A 24,692-nucleotide genomic window follows, 5' to 3' on the forward strand; every position below is an offset into this window, starting at 1 on the left:
TGCTTAAGAAATGTTTACTAACTGTGCAGATACATTTAAGTTTGACTTTTTAATATTTCTTTTATAAAAAACAATTTTTCCAATATGGAATATTTATTTTAACATAAAATTTTACTTTTTAAATAACTACTCTTTCTATAGTTTAAAAAAGAAAAATTAATCATTCCTATGGAAAAGTTAAATATTATTTTGATCATCTATTTATTGAAGATACTTCATAAAATGCTAATATTTTATGTATTAATAAAATAAATGTAAGAAGTCACAATAATTATTAATTTCTATTACTGATGTGGCTTTTAGTTACACAGATTTACCCTGTGTTTACTTTTCATCAGTGCCAAAAAATAATGATGCCTTACTTTTTGAGCAAAATTATTAACAAGTTGGTATTTTAAAAAATAAAATTCAGGACTTCCTCCCTTAGGAAACTCTTCCCATTCAACAAAAATTGGTGTTGTTTCTTTATTTATTGGTATATAATAAAAACTTTTTGAGATCTGAAATGAGAAAGAAAAGTAATGGTAAAAAATAAATAAATAAAAATGCATTCTTGGTTATTATTTTATAAGCCAATTTACAAAAATGAAACCTAAACTATGCCAAATTAGAACTGAAAGATATTTCAGCAATATCAATTTTGACACCTAACGTAAAATAACATTCATTGGATACTCTATTTCTAACCATAATTTTGAGAATACTTTAGGAAAAGCAAGTAAAATAAGAGCAAGGAAATTTAAGACCCAACATTTCTCAAACTAGGAAACACTATGTTCCCAGGGTCAGAAGAGGCAGGAGAAACTCAAAGTCACAGGAAAAGCACAGCACACCTTCCTGGCACCTATGTCCCTTGATGGAAACAACTACACAATTAAATTATTTCACAGACATTCTTGATTATACATTCACAATGAAAATCAGTTTGAATGCAAAATGTCTGACTCTCAGTCACTTTATAGCTTTGGTTCATTTATAAGTAAAGAAAATGTTACCAACTGAAGCAAAAAATAAAAAATAAAAAAAGACTACAGGATTAGAGACCTTTCATGTTTCCAACAACAGAAAAAAGTGTTCAACTCTCAGAATGATATATTGATCAAAATTCCTATCAAAACAACCATAAGTTGAGTCTTCAGACCATGTTTTTTATCAAATTCTTCTCTCTCTCCCCACTGAAAATCCCCAATACACTCTGAAAGCAATGCACCAATTTGTGCAGCACCTAGCGAAGAACTTTTTCTTAGGTAGTAAACCTAATATTTAGTGTATTTAAGGAATATACTGAAGAGAAATACACTACATTCCAAAATGGATAGACTCAACACAATATCATTCTGCCTATTAACTAATTTTCCCAAAAAGGGCACATCAAAAATGTCTTACCTTAACAACATATTGTATCCAAAGCAGTAGAATAATTAATTTCTCCATCTGGAAAATAAATATATTTAGTTCAATTAAATATGTATACTTTTAGATTCAGTACTAAACTATTGGACATTCTTTATGTAGTGTGTGTATGTTTGCATGTATCACTTTAATGTCATGACTTTTCCATTTCGACTGACTGCTCATCCAACTGATTATTAAGGAATTAAAATGCAGGTGCTTCATGATATTTGCCACCTATTAAAATGGTAACATCAGTACCTTCCCACAATTACCAAAATAATTTGCTTCTAAAAGCTGCCATAATTAAATATAAAAGAAGTATTAGAAATAAAATGAATTCACACATTGAACTGTGTGAAACTAACCTTAATTGATGAAAATCTAGAACACCACCTACACACTACTTCATTGGAAGTAATTCCATACATTTTATAGTCATGAAAAGAATTTCAATATACTATTCATGAAATTGCAACCTAAATGGGGGAAACATTCAAAATCTATTTCAATTTATTTTTTAAATGTTATTTAAGTTTGTGTAAATTCTCCTAGGAACCTAGAGTCCCTGGGACCTAAGAACTTTTACAATCAACTTAAACTAAAAAGAAAAAAACAACTTGTATTTGAAATATATTTCTAAAACTGAAAAAAAAAATGTCATTTTAATAGTAAACAAGTACCCAGGATGTTTCAAAGATCTCTAAAGCAGGGTTCTTCCTACAAAACACTCTTTAGTTATTATTAAGCAAGTATTCACCTCAAATAAAATGCACCCAGTTAAAAAGAAACACCTAATAGTCAATCCAGACTCCAAAAAACTGTAAAGCTTGTTCAATTTTCTCAGCAAAACTGCCCTATCCTCGGGGTTGTGGTATTACCCTCCGCAGGAAAAAAAATAAAATAAAAATCAAAGTGTAACGTAGACTGTGGAAGTCCCGTGTGCAATAATGAAGATTAAGGAAGGAGAAAGATCGCTCCTGCAGCCTGTCCTTCGAGTCCCAAAGTCCCCGCTCAAGTTCAGTGTGAGTCACAGGATCTGCGCCCTGAGTGGAGGAAAGGCGGGGAGGAGCTGCTCTGAGGCGCACTGTTCTAGAAAGAGTCCGAAGGAACCAACTTGTAACCGCTGGAGAGAGGAAGAGTATAAAGGAAAGAATGGGGATTTCAGAACGGTGAGACTAGTGAGATTTGGAGGAAAGAACCGAGACCTAGAAATCAGAGCGCGGCGACGGTGGGGCGAGGATGGTATACAGCAGCGGAGCCCGCAGGCGCCGTGCGCTCCCGCAACCCCCGGGACCCCACTCTGACCCTGACCCTGACTGCGGGCCGCGCCGCCCGTGCTCTACAAGTTCCGCGAGCCGAGTGCTGCGCGCGGTGACAGGCCCCGGGGACGCGGCGGCGCGGGGCTTGGCGGCCGAGGTTGCAGCCCACCTGGAGGGCTGCTGGCGCGCCGACTCCGCCGCTGCTCTCCACGAGCCCGGCTCTGCTCCGCTCCTCCCGCCCGCTGTTCTCCCCGCCCGCGGTGCCCTCTTCCGCGCTCGGGTTAATTAAGTGGAGGTCTCCGTGGCAACCGCAAGCAGCTCCCTGAAGCAAGAGCAGTGGGAGGCGAATCCCAAAACATTGACAGGTGGAGGAGAATCGTACTCTTTGTGGAAGGGGGAGGAAAGGGTAGGCGAGACGGGGAACGCAATTAGGAAATCTTGGCTTCTCTTGAAAAAGAAACAGAAGTCGACCGTGTGGCTGGGAAAAGCCCTGGTCCGGGGGTTTTAAGTTCACCAACGTGGCAATGTGTGATGCCACATTCTTTCATTGCTAAAATTTTAGGTGGTTGATTGGTGGTTTTCTGCAACATTGGACAGCTTTAATTGAACCCTTTCTCTTTCCTGAGATCCTCTCAGTTTCCCTGACGTCACCCTCACCTGGTTCTTCCATCCATCTTCCTAGTCCACACCATCCTGTGACATTTCCAATTTAAAAATTGACTTGATTTGTGGTCTCCTCCTTGAGTTTGGGTTAATTTGTTCACTGATGTGATTTCAGGCATATTCAAGCCTCCCAATCACTTTGTCTAGGGCAGCATTTCTTTCCAGGGCTTCAGGTCTTATTTAAGGCTCCACACTGGCCTCTCCCTGGATGTTCCCCACATGCAACTCCAAACCGTCTTCCAAAACAGAATTCATAATTTTCCTCTCCCAGCCCTTCAGAGCTGAGGGTCAGCCAACCAAACCAACAAAAAGTCCACCAATTCTGCATCCTCATATCTTTCTTTCACTACCTAAAGCCGACTTGTCCCACCAAATCCCTTTGATTCTACTTCTAAAACGTCTGTTAGGGTGATTACTTCCTCCCTATTTCCACAGCCATGGCTATAACTGAAAACCTTCATTATCTCTCTCTCTTTCTGAGCTATGCCACGTTTAAGAGTTGAAACTTCAGATCCTAGTTTCTTTTACTAGCTGAGCATCTCTCTGAACCGCTGACTGTGATCAAGAGTAAAGTTGCAGAGTGCTTAGTAGAGTATGAATACTTAATACACTAGAGTGACAGTTGGTATTGGTTCATTGCAGTTTATTCCAACAAACTCATAGTTGGACTATGTCTTTTTAAAAATAGTATATGTGTATGTTTAGATTGTATTTATTCATTTTTAGAGACAGAGGAGAGAGAGAGAGAGAGAGAGAGAGAGAGAGAGAGAGAGAGAAGGGGGGAGGAGCATGAAGCATCAACTGCCCTATATGCCTTGATCAGTCAAGTCCAGGGTTTCAAACCAGTGCCCTCAGCATTTCTGGTCAACATTTTATCTACTGCACCCCCACAGGTCAGGCCTGGACTATGTCTTCTTGTGTGATATCCCAGTCTCTCCTACACATTATTAACCAGTGTGATCTTTCTAAAATACTCACATGATCATTACTGGGCTGCTTACTTAAAAGCCTATTCTGACTCTTGGTTGCTTACAGTGTATCTCTAACCAAATTTGTTTTCCATCATCCCCTCTCTCCTCTCATCCATGGCACCCTAACTTATACCCTCAATGAAGTATAAGCTGTCAACATTTCCACTTCTGTTCTCCTAGAGAACTTTGTTTATATTGTAGCACAAAAATTTACCCTTTATGTACTTATGTCCTCAGCCAGGTTATGAATTCCATAATGGCACAGACTATGTCTTAATTCAAGCGCTGGAATAGATATGAACTATTTATATGTTGTTTATTTTTTGTTTAAAAGTAGCAAGTGTCAGGCCCTGGCCTGGTAGTTCAGCTAGTTAGAAAGTTGTCCTGATATTCCAAGGTTGTCAAGGTTTGGGTTCAATTCCTGGTCAGAGAAGATACAAGAATCAACCAATGAATGCATAAAATAAGTGAAACAACAAATTGATGTTTCTCTCTCTTAAAAAAAAAAATCAATAATTTTTTTAAAAAGTAAAAAAGTAAAAGTAACAAGTGTCAAAGCAGTATATCACAAAATGATTTTGTTGCCAGTGAATTACCTTCTAGGCTTTGGGAAATATGATCAAATATAAATTCTGTCAAGGATGTTAACTATACTTATTGTGGTAAGCACTTTGCAATATATATACATATATCAAATCATCATGTACATTGTAAATTTTTATAATGTTATATGTCAATTATATCTCAGTAAAATGGGGTAAAAAAAGAAAAATCAGAAATTGGTCATAATTAATAAATATGCCATCAAGTGAATTGAATAAAGTACATATATCTTGATATGGCTTTTTTGTCATATATATGCTTTGCAATAATGGCATTTTAAATGGGCAGCCGTCATAATATTACCACCTTCTGTACTATGTCAGTAAACTTAATAAGTTAATCAATAGGGGTTCCTGAAAATGTTCTCCTTTCTGAAGAGATCTCCTATGAAACAGTGTGACCTTCTTCTTGCCTGACACTTGTATTTGGCCTAAGAACTTATGTATAGAAAAATTGAGTGAAAGATTCAAGAAAATTATGGGTCATTTCTTTTAAGAAAAGAAAAGGTAGATTTATTATTAGTTCTAAGTATTTATTCTTAAGGAAAACAATTTACTTTTCAGACAGGAGCCATTTAGACAATAGTGGATATTATTAATATCTTATAACATGAATTTCCTATTAGAAAATATGGTGTTTGGGGTCTTGTTTACTTACTTGTCATGAAAGAAAAGCCGTATCTTCACCAAAGGTTAGGTGGACATATTTGTATAACCTCTTCCTGGTAGAAATGTGACAAATATGCAAGTAAACATAATACCCACCCCTTCCTCATCTTCAACTTCCAGTCATTTATTCAATCAAAATATTGAGTGCTTGCTAAGCAATGCTGGGATACCAAGTAGGTGTCCTACAATTCAGCTTAGTTCTGGTATTATCTACACAGAAAGAGCATCAGATTCTATAGATAAAGAATTCAGTCCTGCAAGACTCTTTCCTCTCCCATCTTTAGATGCTAGTAATAGGGGAGCCCAAAAGTTAGAAATTTGGATTCAGGAATAGTAGCTTTTCAGTTGTATTGAGTAGGAGATATGTAAGGGTTAGGATATAGTTAATCTGCTTGCTCTTCTCTCTCAATGGCTCCCTGGTCTTTACTTTGAAGTGTAGCGAAAAGTTTACCTTTGCAGGAATGTCAAAGAAAGCTTACATTGGGGAGGGACCTGACCATTAGGGGATGTATATTATAATAGTTGTTTGTGAAAGTCTAGCCACAGAATTTACTGTGAAAGTTAGGGCCTATATATTAATTAGAAGCTCAGTTCACCAATCTTAAATCTTTGTTTTCTAAGAAAATAGGGAGTCTTTTCACAGGTAATTCCCAGAGGCCGATGGTCCCAGAGGTGGCAGGTCCCAGTTGTTCCTGGGAGACACCTGCCCCCTCTGCCTTGAAGATTGACCAAGGATGCCAGATAGGACCCTGCTGATTGGGTCTGTGTTACATAAAAAGAACTTGTAGAAGAGTCATTTCTGCAGCTGAACCCCACCTCCTGCACATTGTTATGTGACTAACTGCATGGACTTTTACTTTTTTCCCCCTTTTTCCCTGAACCTTATAAATACTGGCAGCACCAAGGAAGTGTTAAGGGAGCTTTGTGGACTGGATTTCCCTCCCTTCTCAGGGTACCCACTATATCTGAATTAAAGACACTCCTGTACACTCAGTCTGATTCGTCTCTTTGATTGTGACAAGCTGCCCTGAACCTGGTTCATTTGGTAACACTAGTCACAAGCCCAGGTTATGTCTTCTTCTTAACCAACCAGCTATAGAGTGGAGGTTCCCATAATCCCATTCTTGTGTTGATTAATTTTCTAGGGCAACTCACAGAACTCAAGAACTCTATTTACTCACTGGATTGCTGGTATATTATGAAAGGATAACTCAGGAACAGTCAAATGGAACAGATACATGAAGCAAGGTATACGGGGGTGGGGGTGGGGGGGTGCAGAGCTTCCGTGCTCTCTCCAGGTGGCCCATCCTCTCAACATCTTCATTTGTTCACCAACCCAGGAAGTCTCCAAATCCTTTCCATTTTGGTTTTGTGGAGGCTTTATTATGTAGGCATGATTGAGTAAATCATTGACCACGGGAGACTGATTCAACCTCCATTCCCTCTCCCCTCCTTGGAGGTCAGGTAGGAACTGTAAATTCCAGCCCTCTAATCAAAGGTTGGGCTCTCTCTAGGCAAACAGCCCCATCTTTAGGTTTGGTCAGAAAGTAGCCTCATTAACATAACAAAAGACATCTTGAATGTTCTCATCACTTAGGAAATTCCAAGGGCTTTAGGAGTCCTTTATGTGCCCATAAGAGGGAAGAATACCAGGTATATACTTATTTTAAATCACTGTATAATGTCTAGATACCTGACATTCTTTTATCACTTCTTAAAGTGATCTAAAACATTTCTCCCTATCTCTAGTTTTTCCTACTTTAACCTATTTTCAACTGTCTTCAGATTAATCTTCCCTAATAAAAGCATGCTCTGTGAATGGCACTTCCTAATCAGGATGTCTTCCAGGCTCTTTAGCCTCCCGAATTTCTTACTTTTGAAGTCATCAGGCACATTTGCAGTTTCCGTCATACATTTTCAGTTCACTCTGTTTTCCCCCTAGTTACCTCCTATTTCACCTTTTTCACAAATTTTTCCTGAGTACTCCTAAGAGGAGTCACATCCCCTCCTCTGTGCTTCTGTGGCATTTACAAATATTTTTTCCAATAAACACTTGTTCAAGGAATATTATAAAACTTTATCCTTTTCCAGGTTACACTTGGGATTTACCACATCATAAAGATTTTAAAATGTTTTCAGAAACAGCAAATATAAATTTTAACATGCGTCCTGTCAGTTTGGAAGAATTGATGCACAATTTACAAGTTACTATAAAAACCCTTCTGGTTCTGCTCTCAACTCCAGGGGTCTTTTTCAGAGTCCTTTGCAGTGAACCTGAGAACCTCTGTATCCTGATGCTTTACACTTTACCATAACGGTTGTCACATTCTCCAGTGTGGAAAAGTATACTGTTTTGAAGTTAAAATAGAACAAAGACCAACATAAAAATATTTTTCCTTAAAACTCACCTGGATGAATTAATGGTACTGTTTTATTTGTTTTTGTTTTGGGGGTTTCTTTGGGGTTTTTTTTGTCTTTACTATCTTAGGTTTCTTGTTCTTTTTGAATGTCTTCTTTCAAAGATGACATGTTACTCAAAATTTTCTCACAAAAGTAACATTTTTGTAAGCTGATATGTAATCAAAATAAGACATATTTCTAGCACTACTTAATGGAAAGCCACCGTTGCTCTAGAATCCCAAAGTGTAATTTTCCCGGCATGTGTTATAAAAGAAAATAAAAGATGGATTAGCAAAATTTTCTTTCCATCTGTATTTGGTTTTTTTAATGTGATACCAAAAAGACTGGTTTTTGTTCTGTAACTAAGATTGGTCTTCTCTGCAAAGTAGAATTTCCTCAATACTTGTGGTATGATCTTTTTAGCATATTCATTTATATGATATGGAAAATAGTTATTGCTATAGCTCTTTTATGAAACAATATAATCACCCAAATCAATCCAAATTAACTTACTTTGAGTAAAATGGTACATTTAATAAAGTGTTATTGGCTACATTTCAGAATCCAAGAGTAAAATTCAGATTTATCTATGTCCATTGATGTGGACAAAAATGCAAATGTCATGTTGAGACATGGAACAAAACAAAAATGATCTTCCTCTCCAGGGTGGGAGTGGCTGTGCAGCAATTCAGAGGTCTGGTCCATTAAGTTTATGGATTTCCTGCTAGATTCGTTAACAAGTGTGTCAGGATGGATGGGACTCATTTCTAAAGGAGATTATCAGCACAGTTAACATATTTAATGAATCTGGTTCAATAACTTTCACTGAGAAACTTTGATGAAGTATCTTAGCTGGAGGGACAGAGTTGAACCCAGACTGACGACAAGGGCTTTCTATCAAATGAGAAGCTTCATTATCCTTACACCTTGAAAAATCACAGGAAAAAACAAAGGCCAACATAAACACATCCTTTCTTAAATAACTCACCCTGGATAATTAGTGGTACTGTTCTGTTTCTTTACAGGCAAGCAGAGGATAACAGAGCTCTGTGAACTCACAGGGATGACCAATGGTTCTCACTGTAGCTGAAATTCTAGGAAGACACCTGAAGTTCCCACCCCTGATTGTCACACCCTGTATAATCCCCTCCCCTTGAGAGTTGGTGGACCTGCAACAATGAAGGAATAGTCACTTCCATGATTACATTACATTATATAAGACAAGGGAGGAATTCTCCTGATAACTTTGAAGAAGAAAGCTATCATAGTTTAAGAGGATCAAGTTGTTAGAACATGAGTATGGCCTCTAGGAGCTGCGATTGTGCCCACCCTACAGCCACCAAGAAAACAAGGAACTCAGTCCTAAAGTTACAAGGCACTTAATTTTGCCACCAACCTGAATGAGCCTGGAAGAAGAGGAACCCAAGCCTCAAATGAGATCACAGTCCCAACCGGCAAATTAATTTCAGCTAAATGAGATCCTGAGCAGAGAACCCAGCGAACCCCTGCCCAGACTCCTGACTTACAGAAACTGACAGATAATGAACATTTTGTTTCAAGCCACTAAATGTGTGGTAATTAGTTTCACAGCAGTAGGAAACTAATACATGCCTACTGTCAACGTGATTGGTCAGGGATAAGCAAGCCTGCACAAACATTGCACAGGATTTTTTTTTTTAATGGGGTGACATCAGTAAATCAAGATACATATATTCAAGGATAACATGTCCAGGTTATCTTGTCATTCAATTATGTTGCATACCCATCACCCAAAGTCAGATTGTCCTGTCATCCTCTATCTAGTTCTCTTTGTGCCCCTCCCCCTCCCCCTTCCCTCTCCCTCTCCCCCCTCCCCCCGTAACCACCACACTCTTATCAATGTCTCTTGGTCTCACTTTTATGTCCCATCTATGTATGGAATAATGCAGTTCCTGGTTTTTTCTGATTTACTTGTTTCATTCCGTATAATGTTGTCAAGATCCCACCATTTTGCTATAAATGATCCAATGTCATCATTTCTTATGGCTGAGTAGTATTCCATAGTGTATATGTGCCACATCTTCTTTATCCAGTCATCTACTGATGGGCTTTTTGGTTGTTTCCATGTCCTGGCCACTGTGAACAATGCTGCAATGAACATGGGGCTGCATGTGTCTTTACGAGTCAATGTTTCTGAGTTTTTGGGGTATATACCCAGTAGAGGGATTGCTGGGTCATAAGGTAGTTCTATTTTCAGTTTTTTGAGGAACCACCATACTTTCTTCCATAATGGTTGTACTACTTTACATTCCCACCAACAGTGGATGAGGGTTCCTTTTTCTCCACAACCTCTCCAACATTTGCTATTACCTGTCTTGTTAATAATAGCTAATCTAACAGGTGTGAGGTGGTATCTCATTGCAGTTTTGATTTGCATTTCTCTAATAACTAAAGAAAATGAGCATCTTTTCATATATCTGTTGGCCATTTGTATTTCTTCCTGGGAGAAGTGTCTGTTCATATCCTCTTCCCATTTTTTTATTGGATTGTTTGTTTGTTTGTTGTTGAGTTTTATGAGTTCTTTGTATATTTTGGATATTAGGCCCTTATCTGAGCAGGTGTTTAAAAATGTCATTTCCCAATTAGTTGGCTGTCTGTTTATCTTGTTATCAGTTTCTCTTGCTGAGCAAAAACTTCTTAGTCTGATGTAGTCCCATTCATTAATTTTTGCTTTCACTTCTCTTGCCTGCACAGGATTTTTTAACTAGCGCTCAGAGATAGCTGTCTTCCTTTTGTTGACAGATATAAAAAGGTTGTTTCATCAGAGCTGCTGTGGCCATGAGAACAACAGAGGCCAAAGTTGCACATGGAGCAACCTGGGACACAGTGGGAGAGAATAAAGCTGACAAGCAAGGGAAGTCAATATTAATGCACATTTCATTCTTGTGCCAATATCAATGTTTGCTTGTCTCATGTTCTCAAATTTTTTGGAAGATATCCTTTAAAGTGGCACTCATGCGCAGCTCCTCCCCCAAATTAGTACATAACATCATTGGGATTTGAGCCTATATAGCCTAGTTCCAGAGTTGGTTTTCCTAAGCATCGATCACATTAAAAACTATAGAATCTCCTTGCCCATTAATTAAACAATTAATTTTGTTTTATCTGATGTAATTTAGAGCAGCTACAGCTAGATCAAAGAAATGAATATAAGTAGAAAATGTATAAGTGTGGACAAGTCTTGCCGAGGGTGAGGACGATGGAGATGCAAAGACCTGACTCCAGGGACCAGGTTCAGTGACGCAGATCCACTTTATTCAGGAAGTAAGCTAGCTTATATACATGGGTTCAGCCAATAGGATGTTACAGCGTGTCCTTCATAGCCAATGGTTGAAAAGATCAGGGAGCTACGTGGTTGGCGCTAAGTCACTTCCTTATAGTGGGAGAGCTTCCATCCTTGGTATGCCCAGGATGCTTCTGGGAGCTGGAGTATTCTCACAGCATTGTATCAGCCACAGCTGCTAGGAGTGTGCTCTGTGCTCCACCCACATATAAGTATTCAGGTACTACTTTTAACATAACAACTATTGATAATATATTTATATCCTGTCACTGCTTTCTAAAGTTAAGAAATCATGCTCTGGTTTCTCTTCAGATTGTATAAATCTTTTGCCTTTTACTAAAGTTAAGAAATAGTTTCGTAAATGTTGATTTTATTGCAGTGTCATTCAATAATTCTCATGTGTTTGTTTAAGCATCTATTATCCTAAGATTATTCTTCTTTTAGCCTTCTATTCCCTTGGCTACCATGACACCCATTAAAGCTCCAGGTTTTCCTGCACTCTGTGGCTGTACTTCGTCAGCCTCCTTTCCTAACTATTCTTTTACATGTGATCTCTAAATGTTAGAGGTCTTTAGGACTTGATCTTAGATTGTTTTTCTTTCACTGTTCTCTTGCCCTAGCTAACTATATTGATTGTCATAGCTTTATACCATTTATATATATATATATATATATATATATATATATATATATATATATATATATATATATATATAAAATCCTAATTTATAAAACAGATTTCTCATCTTGGAATCAGACCAATAGAAATAGCCATGTACTTATAACTTCACTCAGTTGTTTAACTGGCCATATCAACATGTCCAGCATAGGATTCTAAATTTGCCTAATCATCCCCTAAATGCTCTTCAATCCAACCAGATGCCCATCAAACTAGAGGCATTCTCAACACACTTTTCTGTACCATAGATATCAAGTCCTCTTGGCTTGACATCCAAATATATCTTGTACACTACAACTTCCTCTGTCTGTAATGTCACTGCCATTTCTCATCTTTTCTATGTCAATAGAATTTAACCAATTTCTTTATTTTTTGGTTCCCTGCCCATCTCATTAGCTCCATCCTGCTACACACTTCTCATTTTTCAAAAAGCACAAAAGACATTCCCTGACTTGTCCTGGCCCTTCCCTCACAAGACCTTAGTACACACTATTCACTTTGCTTGGAAATGCTCCATTAGCTATATTCATCCTTCAGTCTCAACCTGCATATCATTTCAGAGGTCTCTCTTTATTTTCTACTCAATCCAAACTAGATTTTTCTTTATCACTTTCCCATAGCAACCTCTACTTTTCCTTTATAACAGTTGTCAGTAGTTAGAATTGTTTACTTATTTATATTATTATATATTCATTTTATAACTAATTTAAATGTGGAGTATATGATATATAGTTCAAAAATCAAGATATATTAAGTTGTATTTTGAGAAATCTTTTTTATCTGTCTCCATAAATCTTAATCCACTTCCACCATTTATTTATGCCATTTTACTACTTTATTATTTATTTTTTCTATGTCAATATAAGTAAATATGATGGTATTTTCTTATTTTTGTCCATTTCTTAAAAGAGCTAGCATTCTATGTATGTTGTTCTATACTTTATTTCATTTAAAATATATTTGAGATAATTTCACAGCAGTATAGAAATTTCTTTTTTCATTCTTTTTTTATACTCACATAGTACTATATGATATAGATTCATATAATTTATTCCAGTCTTGTTTCTCCAATCTTTTGTACTAAAAACAATACTGCAATAGATAACTTTGTACAAGTGCTATTTTGTGTTTGTACAGTTGTTTGGGATATTTATCCTAGACAACTTGGTCAGACCAAAAAGCACCTCTAAATTTTAATAGACATTGAAAAATTCTCAGGATTTCTACTGTTTTGTGTCATCACTAGTGACATATGAAAGTACTTGTTTTCCTAGAGCCTTAAAAAAATAAAAGTATAATTAAATTTCTGAATTGTTACTAGTATGGGAGGTAAGAAATTGTATTTCAGTGTAGATTGAATTTGAAATGCTTTTATTAAATTATCTTTTCATTGTTAAAAGGTCTACTAGTATTCTTTCTTCGTTCTTTCTTTTTTTCTATCAGTACAAGTTCCCAGCTGAGTTTCTATTAGGTTGTTAATAATGTTTTGGAGCTCTTTATGACTAGGAAGATTAGCCCTTACCAGTGATACATTGCAAATATTGTGCTTTTGTTTTACATTTCTCTTTTGTGTCTCTGGCATTTTTGTTTTGGCAGAATTTGTTTGTGTGTTTTTAGTTTCCTTATTAAATTTATCAGTCTTTTATTTTGGGCTTCTTAATTTTGAGGCAGAAGGGAATGCCTTTTCCTACTCTAAGGTTATAATGAATTCTTCCCATTTTCTTTTAGAAGTTCTACCCTCTTTTTCTTTTTAACATTTAAACCTCTGATATAGTTAGAATTTATCCTGATATCAATAGGTGTATAAATCCTGATGTCAAAAGATTCAAATTTCTATTTGTCCAAGTTATTATCTAATCGGTCCAATACCACTTACAGAAAGTTCATTTGTATTCCTCTGATTAGAGGGCCATCTTTATCATATACTACATTCCAAAAACAGTTGTGATCTCTCTCTATGAACTTTCTCATAGGTGTTTATCCACCTAATGTCTGCTTTCTTACCGGACTGAAAGGTGTGTGAGGATGAGCCTTGTGTCTTTTTTGTTCACTAGTGTCCTCAGAGCTTAGAACACGCCTGGCATGAAGCATTTGCTCAAGATGTTTTCACTGTATAGAGAATATTTATGAAGTTCTTGGAGAATGTTTCTCCTTTTCCCAGAGATAGGTTTAAAGATGACTTAATATTTTAAATTTAATAATTATTTTACAAAGTATGAAAATAAAGAAATGTGTGGTAGACAATATACAATATTATGTGCATTGCTTGAGGCACACCATAGTTTTTCTTAAGCAAAATGTTTATTTTAAACAAAAACATTTGATTCAGCCTATATATAAACAGGAGTCAAAGAATATTGAAATGTTAACATCTAGACAAAACACATTAAGCATAAATAAGATAAAATCAACTTTTATATAGAATAGACACTGGAACTTTGAAGATGTTCATTTCATTTTTTCACCCATTTCTAAGTAATCCTAGAGATCCAAAAATATCTGATACGTTGCAATTTTTCTGGGAAGCATGATTTCAAAACTGAAGATGTCTCATTCATTTCTGAGCCACATCTGCTTTTCAATGCAATTTGACTCTTCTCTTGTTGATATCTAACTTCATTTGGTCCTCACAACAATACTATCAAGTAGGGCATTCTCTCCTTTTTACAGACAAGGACACTCAAATAATTATAAACTATAAGTGTCAAAAAATTTGGAGATTTTGAAAGATCTCGAGATATATTCCTTGCAATTGTCAATAGTCTACTGTATGTAAAAGTGCAGCATTTTGTTATAGAATTAATTATTAATACATTCATATAATTTTATCTCATTCTTCATTGGCAAAGCAGCAGCATAGAAAGCAAAGTAGCATGCAACTTCAGTAGTATGCAAATACATCTCAAAAATCAGATGTGCATGAGACAGTAAATAACTAATAAAGGTACTAACAACATATTTAATAATATTTTAATGGTATAAAAAATAAAAGCCCAACATATCCCTCCTCTATTTAGAAACTGATGCTACATTTCCCCATTCCTTATTATTGGAATAACTATTATGTGTATGTATATACATACATATGCATGTCATTGTTAGTCCTTTTTTTTTGGTAAAGGCATCAAAATTAAAATTCTTAATTCTATGCAAAACTAACTCTTTAAGAATGAAAGATTCTTTGATAGACACCTTATTATATTGTTCAAAAGAAAAGAACATAAGATTGGAATATAAAAGATCTAGACTTTATCCAACTGTTAATGTGAATTCAGTATATTATTACAGTGAATTAATTTGTAGAAGTCACCAGCTTCTCTGATTATCTGCTATACCTGCAAAATGAGGGGAATTTGCAATAATATCCCTAATATCCAATTAGGCTTAAAAAATCCTAAAATCCCATATGATATCTCGTTAAGCATACGACTCCTTATACAGATACCAATTTTTACTGATTACATTTACCAGACTAAACAGTAGAGAAAAAATAGTATCTTAATTTGTATAGCTATGGCAGACTTTGCAAATCAAAAAATAACTATTGAGTGGAATTGCAAAAATTCTCCAAAATAACCTAATTAATGAGCATATCTCAGGTTTGTGGTATGTTGCAATGATATGCAAAATAGTACTTCAGCTGAACAACTTAAAATGATTTGCTTTCTAAAATAAAGTAAATCAATACATCTAATTTTTTTGTAGAAATTGTGTATATTTTGCAACACGTGTTAATTTCTGTATCCTAATAGCCTGAAAAATACATTATCGGTAAACAGTATAAATCTGCCCAGTGCCTAAATAATGGTGCTAAAAGTTAACTCCATTTGATTTACGATGTTGCATAGAGTTCTTGGAATCCAAAAGTTTAATTCCACTGGCAGGTGCAGTCTATAGGTTCCTGGAGAGTGTACATGATCTCAGTGCCATTTCCTGAACAATACAGAGGCACAGTCAAGTTTCTCACTCCGTTTTCACGACAACACTTGCAGAATCTTAGCTGGCTCTCGATATTGACGTTATATATGGTAGCAGATGGGCACTTTCCATCACAAGATGCAACACCTATCTGTAAGGAGAATCAATGAGAAAAATATCTTAAAATTTAAAAATCGGGTTACTAGATTCTACTGTCAGATGAAAGCAAAGCTTTCTTTATCACTTTAGCTTTCAAGCTTCTATATTTTAAGACTGCAAACACATTAGGTTGAAACTTAGGAACTTAGGTGCATGGCCATGCCTAAAACAACAATACTGACATAACTCAATGTATGAAATGTGCTCACATAACTAGACAGGTATCAGCAATGTATTTATCATAATCGAATGAGTCTATTAAACACACATTATATCGTGGCTCAAGTCAACTATAGAATTGGACAGGTCATATTAAAAGAGGTGAAATGAAAACTAGGACTATTTTTGCTGAGTAAAATTGCATAGTTAAGAAAATACATAGTCAAATATATTTAAACTTAATTTTCATTCCTCTGGATTGCAGTTATTCAGAACTTTTTATTACTTATGCGAAGAATAAATCATACTTCTTCACAAAAAAAATATTTTAATAACCAAAATTAGGAATAATCTCAAAGGTAAATATTGTAAGTGTTGACATTTTGTTGGCTTAACAACTCATTAGTGCTCTGACATGTATACTGTACTTTTGGAAAGACACGTGACCTTTATGTAGCAAATATTTTCCCACTTACAGAGCTTTGGCTTATACAGTCTTGTTTCCTTATGACTGATTTAATAACCACTTTCTGGCATACTCTTTCTTCTCGTTTACCTGATAAAATATAGAGTGTATTTATTCATTATAAGGCCCATGTCAAATTGTTTCTTAATTCAATTAACATATGAATATATTTTAAATTGATATATTTACATAAAATATATTCTTATATTAAGATATTTAAAATTTCACTCATGGTTTATGTTCAATATTTACTTTCACCTTCTAAATAGATTTTCTCTTATATTTCTAGCTCTATGCTTATCTCTTTATCTTAATATCTGATTAATTATCATAATCACAAATCAAAAATAGTCCACACATACAGTAATTCAAACATCAACCTCAGTGTGGTATACAGATAAATAAAATAAATACTTAAAATTCTAAAAATTAAAATAATTTTAAGAATGAAACATCATATGTAGAAGTAAATATACTTGTGCATAATTAAGACATCTGTACATATATACATAAATCTATTTTATAATTAAAAACTAATCAATTTAAAACCACATTATCCTAATGTATATTAATTTAAAAATCAAGCATAAATATAATTGAATTATTTATCAACCATGTTTAAATGTATGGATTAACTTGATTTTATGGATCTGAAATGATCTCGTAGGACTTTAAATAAAAACATTTTGCCTGACCGGTGGTGGCACAGTAGATAAAGTGTCAATCTGGGATGCTGTGGACTCAAGTTTAAAACCCAGAGGTTGCCGGCTTCAGGGCAGGCTCATCTGGTTTAAGCACATGCTCACCAACTTGAGTGCAGAGTCACTGGCTTGAGTGTGCGATAATAGACATGATCCTATGGTTACTAGCTTGAGCCCAAAGGTGTCTGGCTTGAAGCCCAAGGTCACTGCCTTGAGCAAGGAGTTGCTGGCTTCACCAGAGCCTCAAATCAAGGCATGTATGAGAAGCAATAAATGAACAACTGAAGTGTTGCAATGGTGATGCTTCTCATCTCTCTTCCTTTCTGTCTGTCTCTCTCTCTCTCTTGCTAAAAACAAACAGATAAACCAAAAAAAACCCCAAAACACTTTGTATTAATTATTGGCATATGAATATGCCTGTGTGTGATGGATTATCACATGGTAATACACCAAGAACATATATTTAATGCTGTATGTAGTGGATATGGGTGCAAAAGTCCACGGTTTATTTCACTCTGATACTAACTTGCTTTGTCATTTTAGAAAAGCCCCTAAATCATTCTTCTGAGTTTTCTTGTTTGCAAAAAGATTGGGTTTAGACCTCCAGTTTTCAAATTATTTTAGCTACAAAAATCTTTATTTAAATAAATACTTTTGTGAAATTGCAGCATGTAAAGTATATAAAAGTTAAGCTACTCTTGTTCCAGCAAACAGTTGTTGAAATTAAACTGTCTTCTCAAGGTCACCCTTGACCTTCAAAAGGTCTCATCTTAGTTCTCATTCTATCTCACTTCTCAGTAGCATTTGATCCAGTCTGTCACTCTCTCCACCTCGATGTACTTTCTGCACTTGGCTTCCAGACACCCTCTTTGGTTTTCCTCTCATCTCTTTTGTGGCTCCTCCTCTGTTTCCTATGCTTGTTCTCTCTTCTTTCATGACCTCACAACTATTGTGTGACCGGAGGTTCAGTGTTGCTGACAGAGGGCATACTGTTTTGTACCTTAGGGTGCTTTCACTTACATGAAGACATGTAAATTTAAGAAGAATAGTCTAAAAAGAAAGCAACTTCAACATCACCTGTAACATACCTTACTCTCTTTTTTCTATTGCCTCATCCCTGTGCTTTAGCTACACCTGCTATTTCCTTTGCTCCCAACACCCTTCATTCTTCCTGTGGGCTTCCTGAGATCATTCGGTCTCTGTCTCTCTGTCTCTCTGTCTCTCTCTTTTGAAAGAGAGGAATAGGACAGGAATGAAGAAGAGAAGCAGGAATGGACAGGCAGTAAGGGAAAGAGATGAGAAGGATCAAATTGTTGTTGTGATACTTTAACTGTTCATTGATTGCTTCCACATACATGCCTCGACAAGGGGGCTCCAACTGCACCAGTGACCCTTTTTCAAGCCAGGGCCTTTTAGGTTCAAGCCAGCAACCATGGGGTCATGTCTATGATCACATGCTCAAGCCGGTGACCCTATGCTCAAGCCAGTGACCTCTGGGTTTTGAGCCTGGATCCTCCATGTCCCAGGCTAATGTTCTATCCACTGCGCCACCACCAGGTCAAGCAGGATGTTCAGTCTTTTAACTCAATGACACCTCATTACAGAGAATCTTAAACCACTCACTTTAATTAGCAATGCAGTTCCCTTCACTTTCCATCTCTTTTGTTCTTCACTACTTTACATTACTCATCACTACCTGATGTATAGCATATACTTATGTGTTCACTGTGTCTTCCCCTTGATGATGTGCACTATGCATGAAGACACTCATGCATTCACTATCATTGTCCAGGTGCTAAAAGGCTGTCTGGTACATGGTAGGCACTCAGTAAAAATTGAATTGATATGTTAATTCATTCACTGAATAAAATTGGGACAGCACAAATTTATTGTTAGTATGCTGACTTTGTACCAAGACGATTTTCTTATTCATGCCTCAGAGACTTTATTGTAACACATTTTATTTAGCTCAGCACCCATGATAGTATCCAACATCCACAGTCTCTCTAATATAGCCCGGTCACACAAAAGCAAAGTCTGCAGAAAAGGGTGCTCGATATCAAAGCTGAAACTTCTTTACAAGTCTTTCCACATGAGATTGAAGAAACTGAGGTGGCTTGGTACTATTCCTCAAGCACGATCATTTTTCAGAAGCCAACCCTATTCCTTGGCATTATTAACCTGACTGTGTTGTACTCTTTTGCCTGAAAGCTTCCCTAAGCAATTTTAAAATTACTGTTTATGCTAAGTTTCCCAAAACTCCTAATTTCATCTTTACATAAATTCATAAATACTTTAAAAAGAAAATAAGTAAAAATGACTGCATTAATACCTCTCAATTCTACTTCAGTCTTTAAAATAATTTTTAACTATCACTATAAAATAAACCTTATAATTTAGACTAATATAAAACATATTGCATGCACATAACTTTATCAAAAGACCTATTGGGGAGTTTCATATATAGGATTTAAATATATTCATTAAATTGGCATTTCTTAAATGTAGCATATAGAACCACAGACTTTTTCTAATAGGTTTGGAAGATACCACCCTCTTTGGAAAGACAAACACACAAAATAATCAGCCACATGACACAAAAACATATACCATAAGTAATACAAATTATAAAATTTGTTTCCCTCCTTCCTTCACAGAAACTGCATTTTACAAGGAAAATCATAGAACAATGAAAACTAAGCTTATCAAATAAATGATGTAATATGTCCTCACTTACAGATCTTGCAACAGCCTTCATTATAAAGTTTTACAACTCCTTCATTCTAGGGAGAGAGAAGGAATAAAGTCACAACCCACAGTGTTAATTTCCTCTTAGATTAGAAATAGAAAACTAACTTTCTCAATATTTTTATTAAGTATCACAAAGTCTCTATAGGAAAATAGAATTTATCTATTTCTAATAAGAATTCATTTTTTTAAAAAAATTAGAAACAGATATTTGTTTAAAACTTTGTTCTTTATTAGTAATCTGAAAGAATGTAAAAACATTAAAGTATTTTAAAGAACACATTTTAAATACTACAAAAACATTTCTTAGCAAAGCAAAGACTTAACAGGTACTCTAAAGAGAGGCCATTATATTTTTTCAACCCTCAAAATAATGTAAGCTGCTCTATGAGACTAGACTGAGTTTCTGAATGTAATCAAATGTAAAAATGGTGTATCTTTTTCTTTACTATTTAATTATTCCAAAAAATTTTTTCTTCTTCAAGATCACTCCTGCCTAAGGCTAAATTATGAAAATCTTACTGATATCTTTTGGAATGCTCACAGTAAGTTTCTAGTAGCTTTCCGTAACTTGATAATTGCAATTCAGATTATGGAATAATTTACTCTATAAAAACAAATCTGGGAAATAAGATGATGTGTAAGATTCTTTCCAGATCTGAAATACTACTATTTTAGTACATATTTAATCTAGCTAGCCTGCTAGCAAGCTAGCCATCATACTTAAAAGACGACATCTTGAACAGAAATTAATGAGACCATGCTGTTTCTCTACACTTAGAAAAATATGCCCCACATAGCAGAACAAAGCTCACTTTTATAATCATTAAGGATTATTACTACTAAATAATTCAATCTACAGAGAATCTTTTTTAAATTGTATCATTCTCACATAGGAAAAAAAGTTGTTCTAGCAACTTTCAAAGTTAGTAATAAAAAGGAAAAAAAAAATTGTATCACTTTAAAAATTCTAGTCTCCCAATGGACACTTCTCTGAGAGAACAAGGAATTGGGAGAACTTAGCAACGATGTGGCCTGTGCTAAGTTCCACAGTGGCCTGTGCTCAGAGAAGCTAAGACAAATGTCACTTAAGGCAGCATGCATTCAAAAATGAGTTACATCATAAATCTGGCTGTGTTTAAGAAAGAGAAAATTGTCCAAGTCTGATTGGTTTATTGACCCTATCTATAGTGAGAAAGAGTCTAGTTCATGATTCAAATGATTTTGATTGAATAGATTCAATCTATTCAAATGATTTTCCAATAATCCTTTATCTATACATTAAAAATCCCGAGATAGCATCATGTCTATTAAGGGAGAGTCACAATTACTGAGAATATCACATATAATTCAAAACAGCAAAAGGAGGAAATATAACAGAGCTTTTATGTAAATATGAAAATAAAACACTCACCAAAATGAATAAGCTACAATGTTTGTACGACTTTGAAAAACATATTCTTTTCTAAATCATATTTAATACTACGTTGTCTTAGATGGAACAGAATACAAACCATTTTGCATTCAGTCTCATTAAAAGGGGGACAGACCATACTGTAGTTCAGAATCATTGTTCCTTCATCAGTCTTAACACATTCATATGTGGTACAATTATAGTGCCACATAATCCCCGCCTAAAAATAAAAGAGAAAGTCACTGTTTTGTTATTAAAACCTTCTATATTTTTTAAGTAGAATAGTTACTATCCTACTGAATCAAAAGTCAAGATGCAGAAAGCTTCTTGTGACATAAAATGTCCATCTGGATATATCCACAAATTTAACTTATATGATTAAAAATACATATATATATAGTGTTTGTGCATGTGTGTGTTTGGTTTAATACTAGAACTGCTATGTAAATTGTGAAGTAAAACAACAGAGGGGAAAGAAGGAAAAGGTGTCTATTTCTACTACAAAATTAATTACCTAATTTAATCAAGTGTCAAAGGTCTTGCTCTATTATTTCCCTCACTAATTATAAAACAACATATCATGTTGTAAAATGTACCTCCTTCCTTTTGATTTGTTTATCCTTCTACTCCCTTATCATCAAAATATTAAAAAAATCTTCAGAGTATAGTGATTATTAACTTTAGTTCCAGATTTTTATACCTAGTGATTATTTTAAAATCTATTCCTATTCTTTCCATTTTTAAACATAATAACTGCTTATTTCATTCCTGATGTCAGAATTCCTATTCAGAAATAAAGTCAGCTAAACATAATTGTTACATAATTATTGAGCTATAATTATTGATCTATATTTTCATTTCTTGTAACCTGCATTTTGAAATGCTAGTCAAACTCTGGCTTGAAGATCTTGTGGGCCAGAATAGAATTTTAATTAACTTCCTTTCTCTAAATTTTATTTTAGTTTATGAATGGCTTCAGATCTTTCATGAATGTTAATTGGAAAAAAATATCTAAAAGTCTAGGTGTAAAAGAGGATAAAATATTCAAATTCAGAATTATTTGATTTAGCTGAAATAAAATGATTAATTGTTCTATAGAAATTAGAGTTCTGGATAACTAAAGTTTATCTTGGAAAGAGCCAAGAATTAATGATCTTGATGTACTATATTTACCTACATTGCATTTTTTGCGTTCTGGAACAAATATTCTGAACCTAACTTAACCTTTTATTTAAATTTCAGATATATCAACTATGAATATTAATTATATACACCAATGGTTCCTGGATTATCGAGTTTGTTTTCTTTTTACTAAAATCCCCAAATTACTGTATTTTTTAAAGAATTCTTTGACACCTTTTCTCTCACTGTTATCAATATCTCCTCATTTTGTAAGCTTTCTTTTTTAAGACTCACTCTTTAAAATATATATATATTAGAAAACAGAAACACTGCTAAGATAAATAGATAAACATTATCAACACAGCATAAGTCAATAATATTATTTTGCACATCATTATAAAACAATAGATAATGGTACAAAAATATAATTGTTCATTTTTCTTATTTAATAAAATGTAATCTCATGTAATTAATAAGAACATGAGAAATAATACCTACAGATGATTAAACTAGTAATGAGAAAAATATATAAGGATAGCAATAATAAATTGGAACTACCTTCAGATAAATAATAAACACAATTTGTGACCTTTCTAAATCTGATCATACCATCAACAAAATTATAAAGTTTTATTAAAAATTCTAGGGAAGAAGTAGTCAGTCTGTAAACCTATATAAAGTTATTATACATAGAGGAGACAAGATGGCGCTGGAGTAGGCGAACGTACCAGCATCTACCTCCCAGAACCAATGTGGATTACAAACTAATTTTATGAACTATCAACTGGAAAAACCAACTTTGGACTAAACTAAAAGGACTCTTCAACCCAAGAACGCTGAAGAAGCCACCCAGAGACTGGTAGGAAAAGCGGAAACGCGGAGAGGGCTGCCCAGCTTCTCGGAGCGAACGGCAGCAGGGAGAGACTCGCGTGGCGGGAAGTGAGTTTAGCAGAGGGGAAAGGGCCCTGAGCCCCAGGAACAAAGCCCCAGCCTGCAGCCCCAGAGCCCAGAAGAAGCATAAGGACAGTATTTAGCTGGAAACAAGTCAGGATACTGTTTGTGAGAGAGTCTGATTTCTCAGACCCAGGATCCTTCTTAAAGGGACCACGCAGAACATCTCTCTCACAAACACTCACCCTGGGCTCCTGGAGATGGAGGGAGAGGGGAGAGAACCACAGTAACAGGAAGAGAGTGCAATCTAGGAGGCATAGGGAGAAACATTTTTGGGAGATAGCCACTCTAACCCCTGGGACGAGTCACTCCCCAAAGCTGAAGTGAATATTTCCCCCGGAAACAGCAATACCAGCAAAGGGAAGCAGGAGAGCAGCCAAACAAGCTCCCCCGCGGCATTCAGAGCAGAGTCGCATAGAAGGAGGGAGCTTTCGGGTCTACGGTAGTGAGTCTTAGGGTCCAAGCTGCAACGCACCCACCCACACGGCTGAGGGCACACCGGAGAGCGGGCGGCAGCGGGAGACAAAAGCGCGGTTCTGCTGGCAGGGGCAGAAGCCGGCTGGCCACCAGTGGGCTCAGGTGTGAGCTCAATCTTGCCTGGCTAGGGAGAAGGGGGCGTGCAAAAGCGGCTAAGCTCAGCTGCCGGCAGCCTGTAATCCAGCCTCTGGGAGAAGGGCGGGAAACCCAGAAAGGGTAGAAACCAGCCCCGGAGCAAGGGCAGAGGAGCACATCCCTGCCCCGCCTGTGCAACCCAGGCTTGCGGTCTGACTTGGTAGCAGGCTCCTCCCGCGGGGGTGGAGCCAAAAGCCCAGAAGAGGCGGAGTTCCACTACGAAGCTGAGCTTGGGCACGCAGCCTTTCCTGGTGGTAGAGCCAAGGCTAGCAGCTGTTCCTTGAGTGGGATCATCCTGCAAAGGCAGGGCGAAAGCTCGGAAACAGGCGGAGACCCGCAGCTGAGCAAAGGTGCTCGCCAGTGCCCTCAGGACCGAGCATAACATCACACACGGGGGCGGGGCAAAGGCCAAGGCCACCAACCCTTGTGCACCCGAGCACGTGATCACAGCCACTCTCGTGAAGAGAAAATGCGGAGGCAGA

At 36.1% G+C, this 24,692-nt stretch overlaps 1 protein-coding gene across 1 annotated transcript in view; it reads right to left on the reverse strand.

Annotated features, from left to right (window-relative positions):
- Positions 1 to 14,242: 14,242 nt before the first annotated feature.
- OTOGL (otogelin like) overlaps positions 14,243 to 24,692 on the reverse strand; it is a 160,313-nt gene continuing 149,863 nt past the window's right edge. Inside the window, exons 56-59 of the mRNA XM_066257586.1 lie at positions 21,626 to 21,745; positions 20,101 to 20,146; positions 16,673 to 16,752; positions 14,243 to 16,029 (exon numbers count right to left, since the gene is read on the reverse strand). Coding sequence (XP_066113683.1) covers positions 15,829 to 16,029; positions 16,673 to 16,752; positions 20,101 to 20,146; positions 21,626 to 21,745 — 447 coding nt within the window. The 3' untranslated portion in view covers positions 14,243 to 15,828. The remainder of the gene's footprint in view (positions 16,030 to 16,672; positions 16,753 to 20,100; positions 20,147 to 21,625; positions 21,746 to 24,692) is intronic.

Source organism: Saccopteryx bilineata, chromosome 2 (assembly GCF_036850765.1).
Source record: "Saccopteryx bilineata isolate mSacBil1 chromosome 2, mSacBil1_pri_phased_curated, whole genome shotgun sequence".
NCBI classification, from domain to species: Eukaryota; Metazoa; Chordata; class Mammalia; order Chiroptera; family Emballonuridae; genus Saccopteryx; species Saccopteryx bilineata.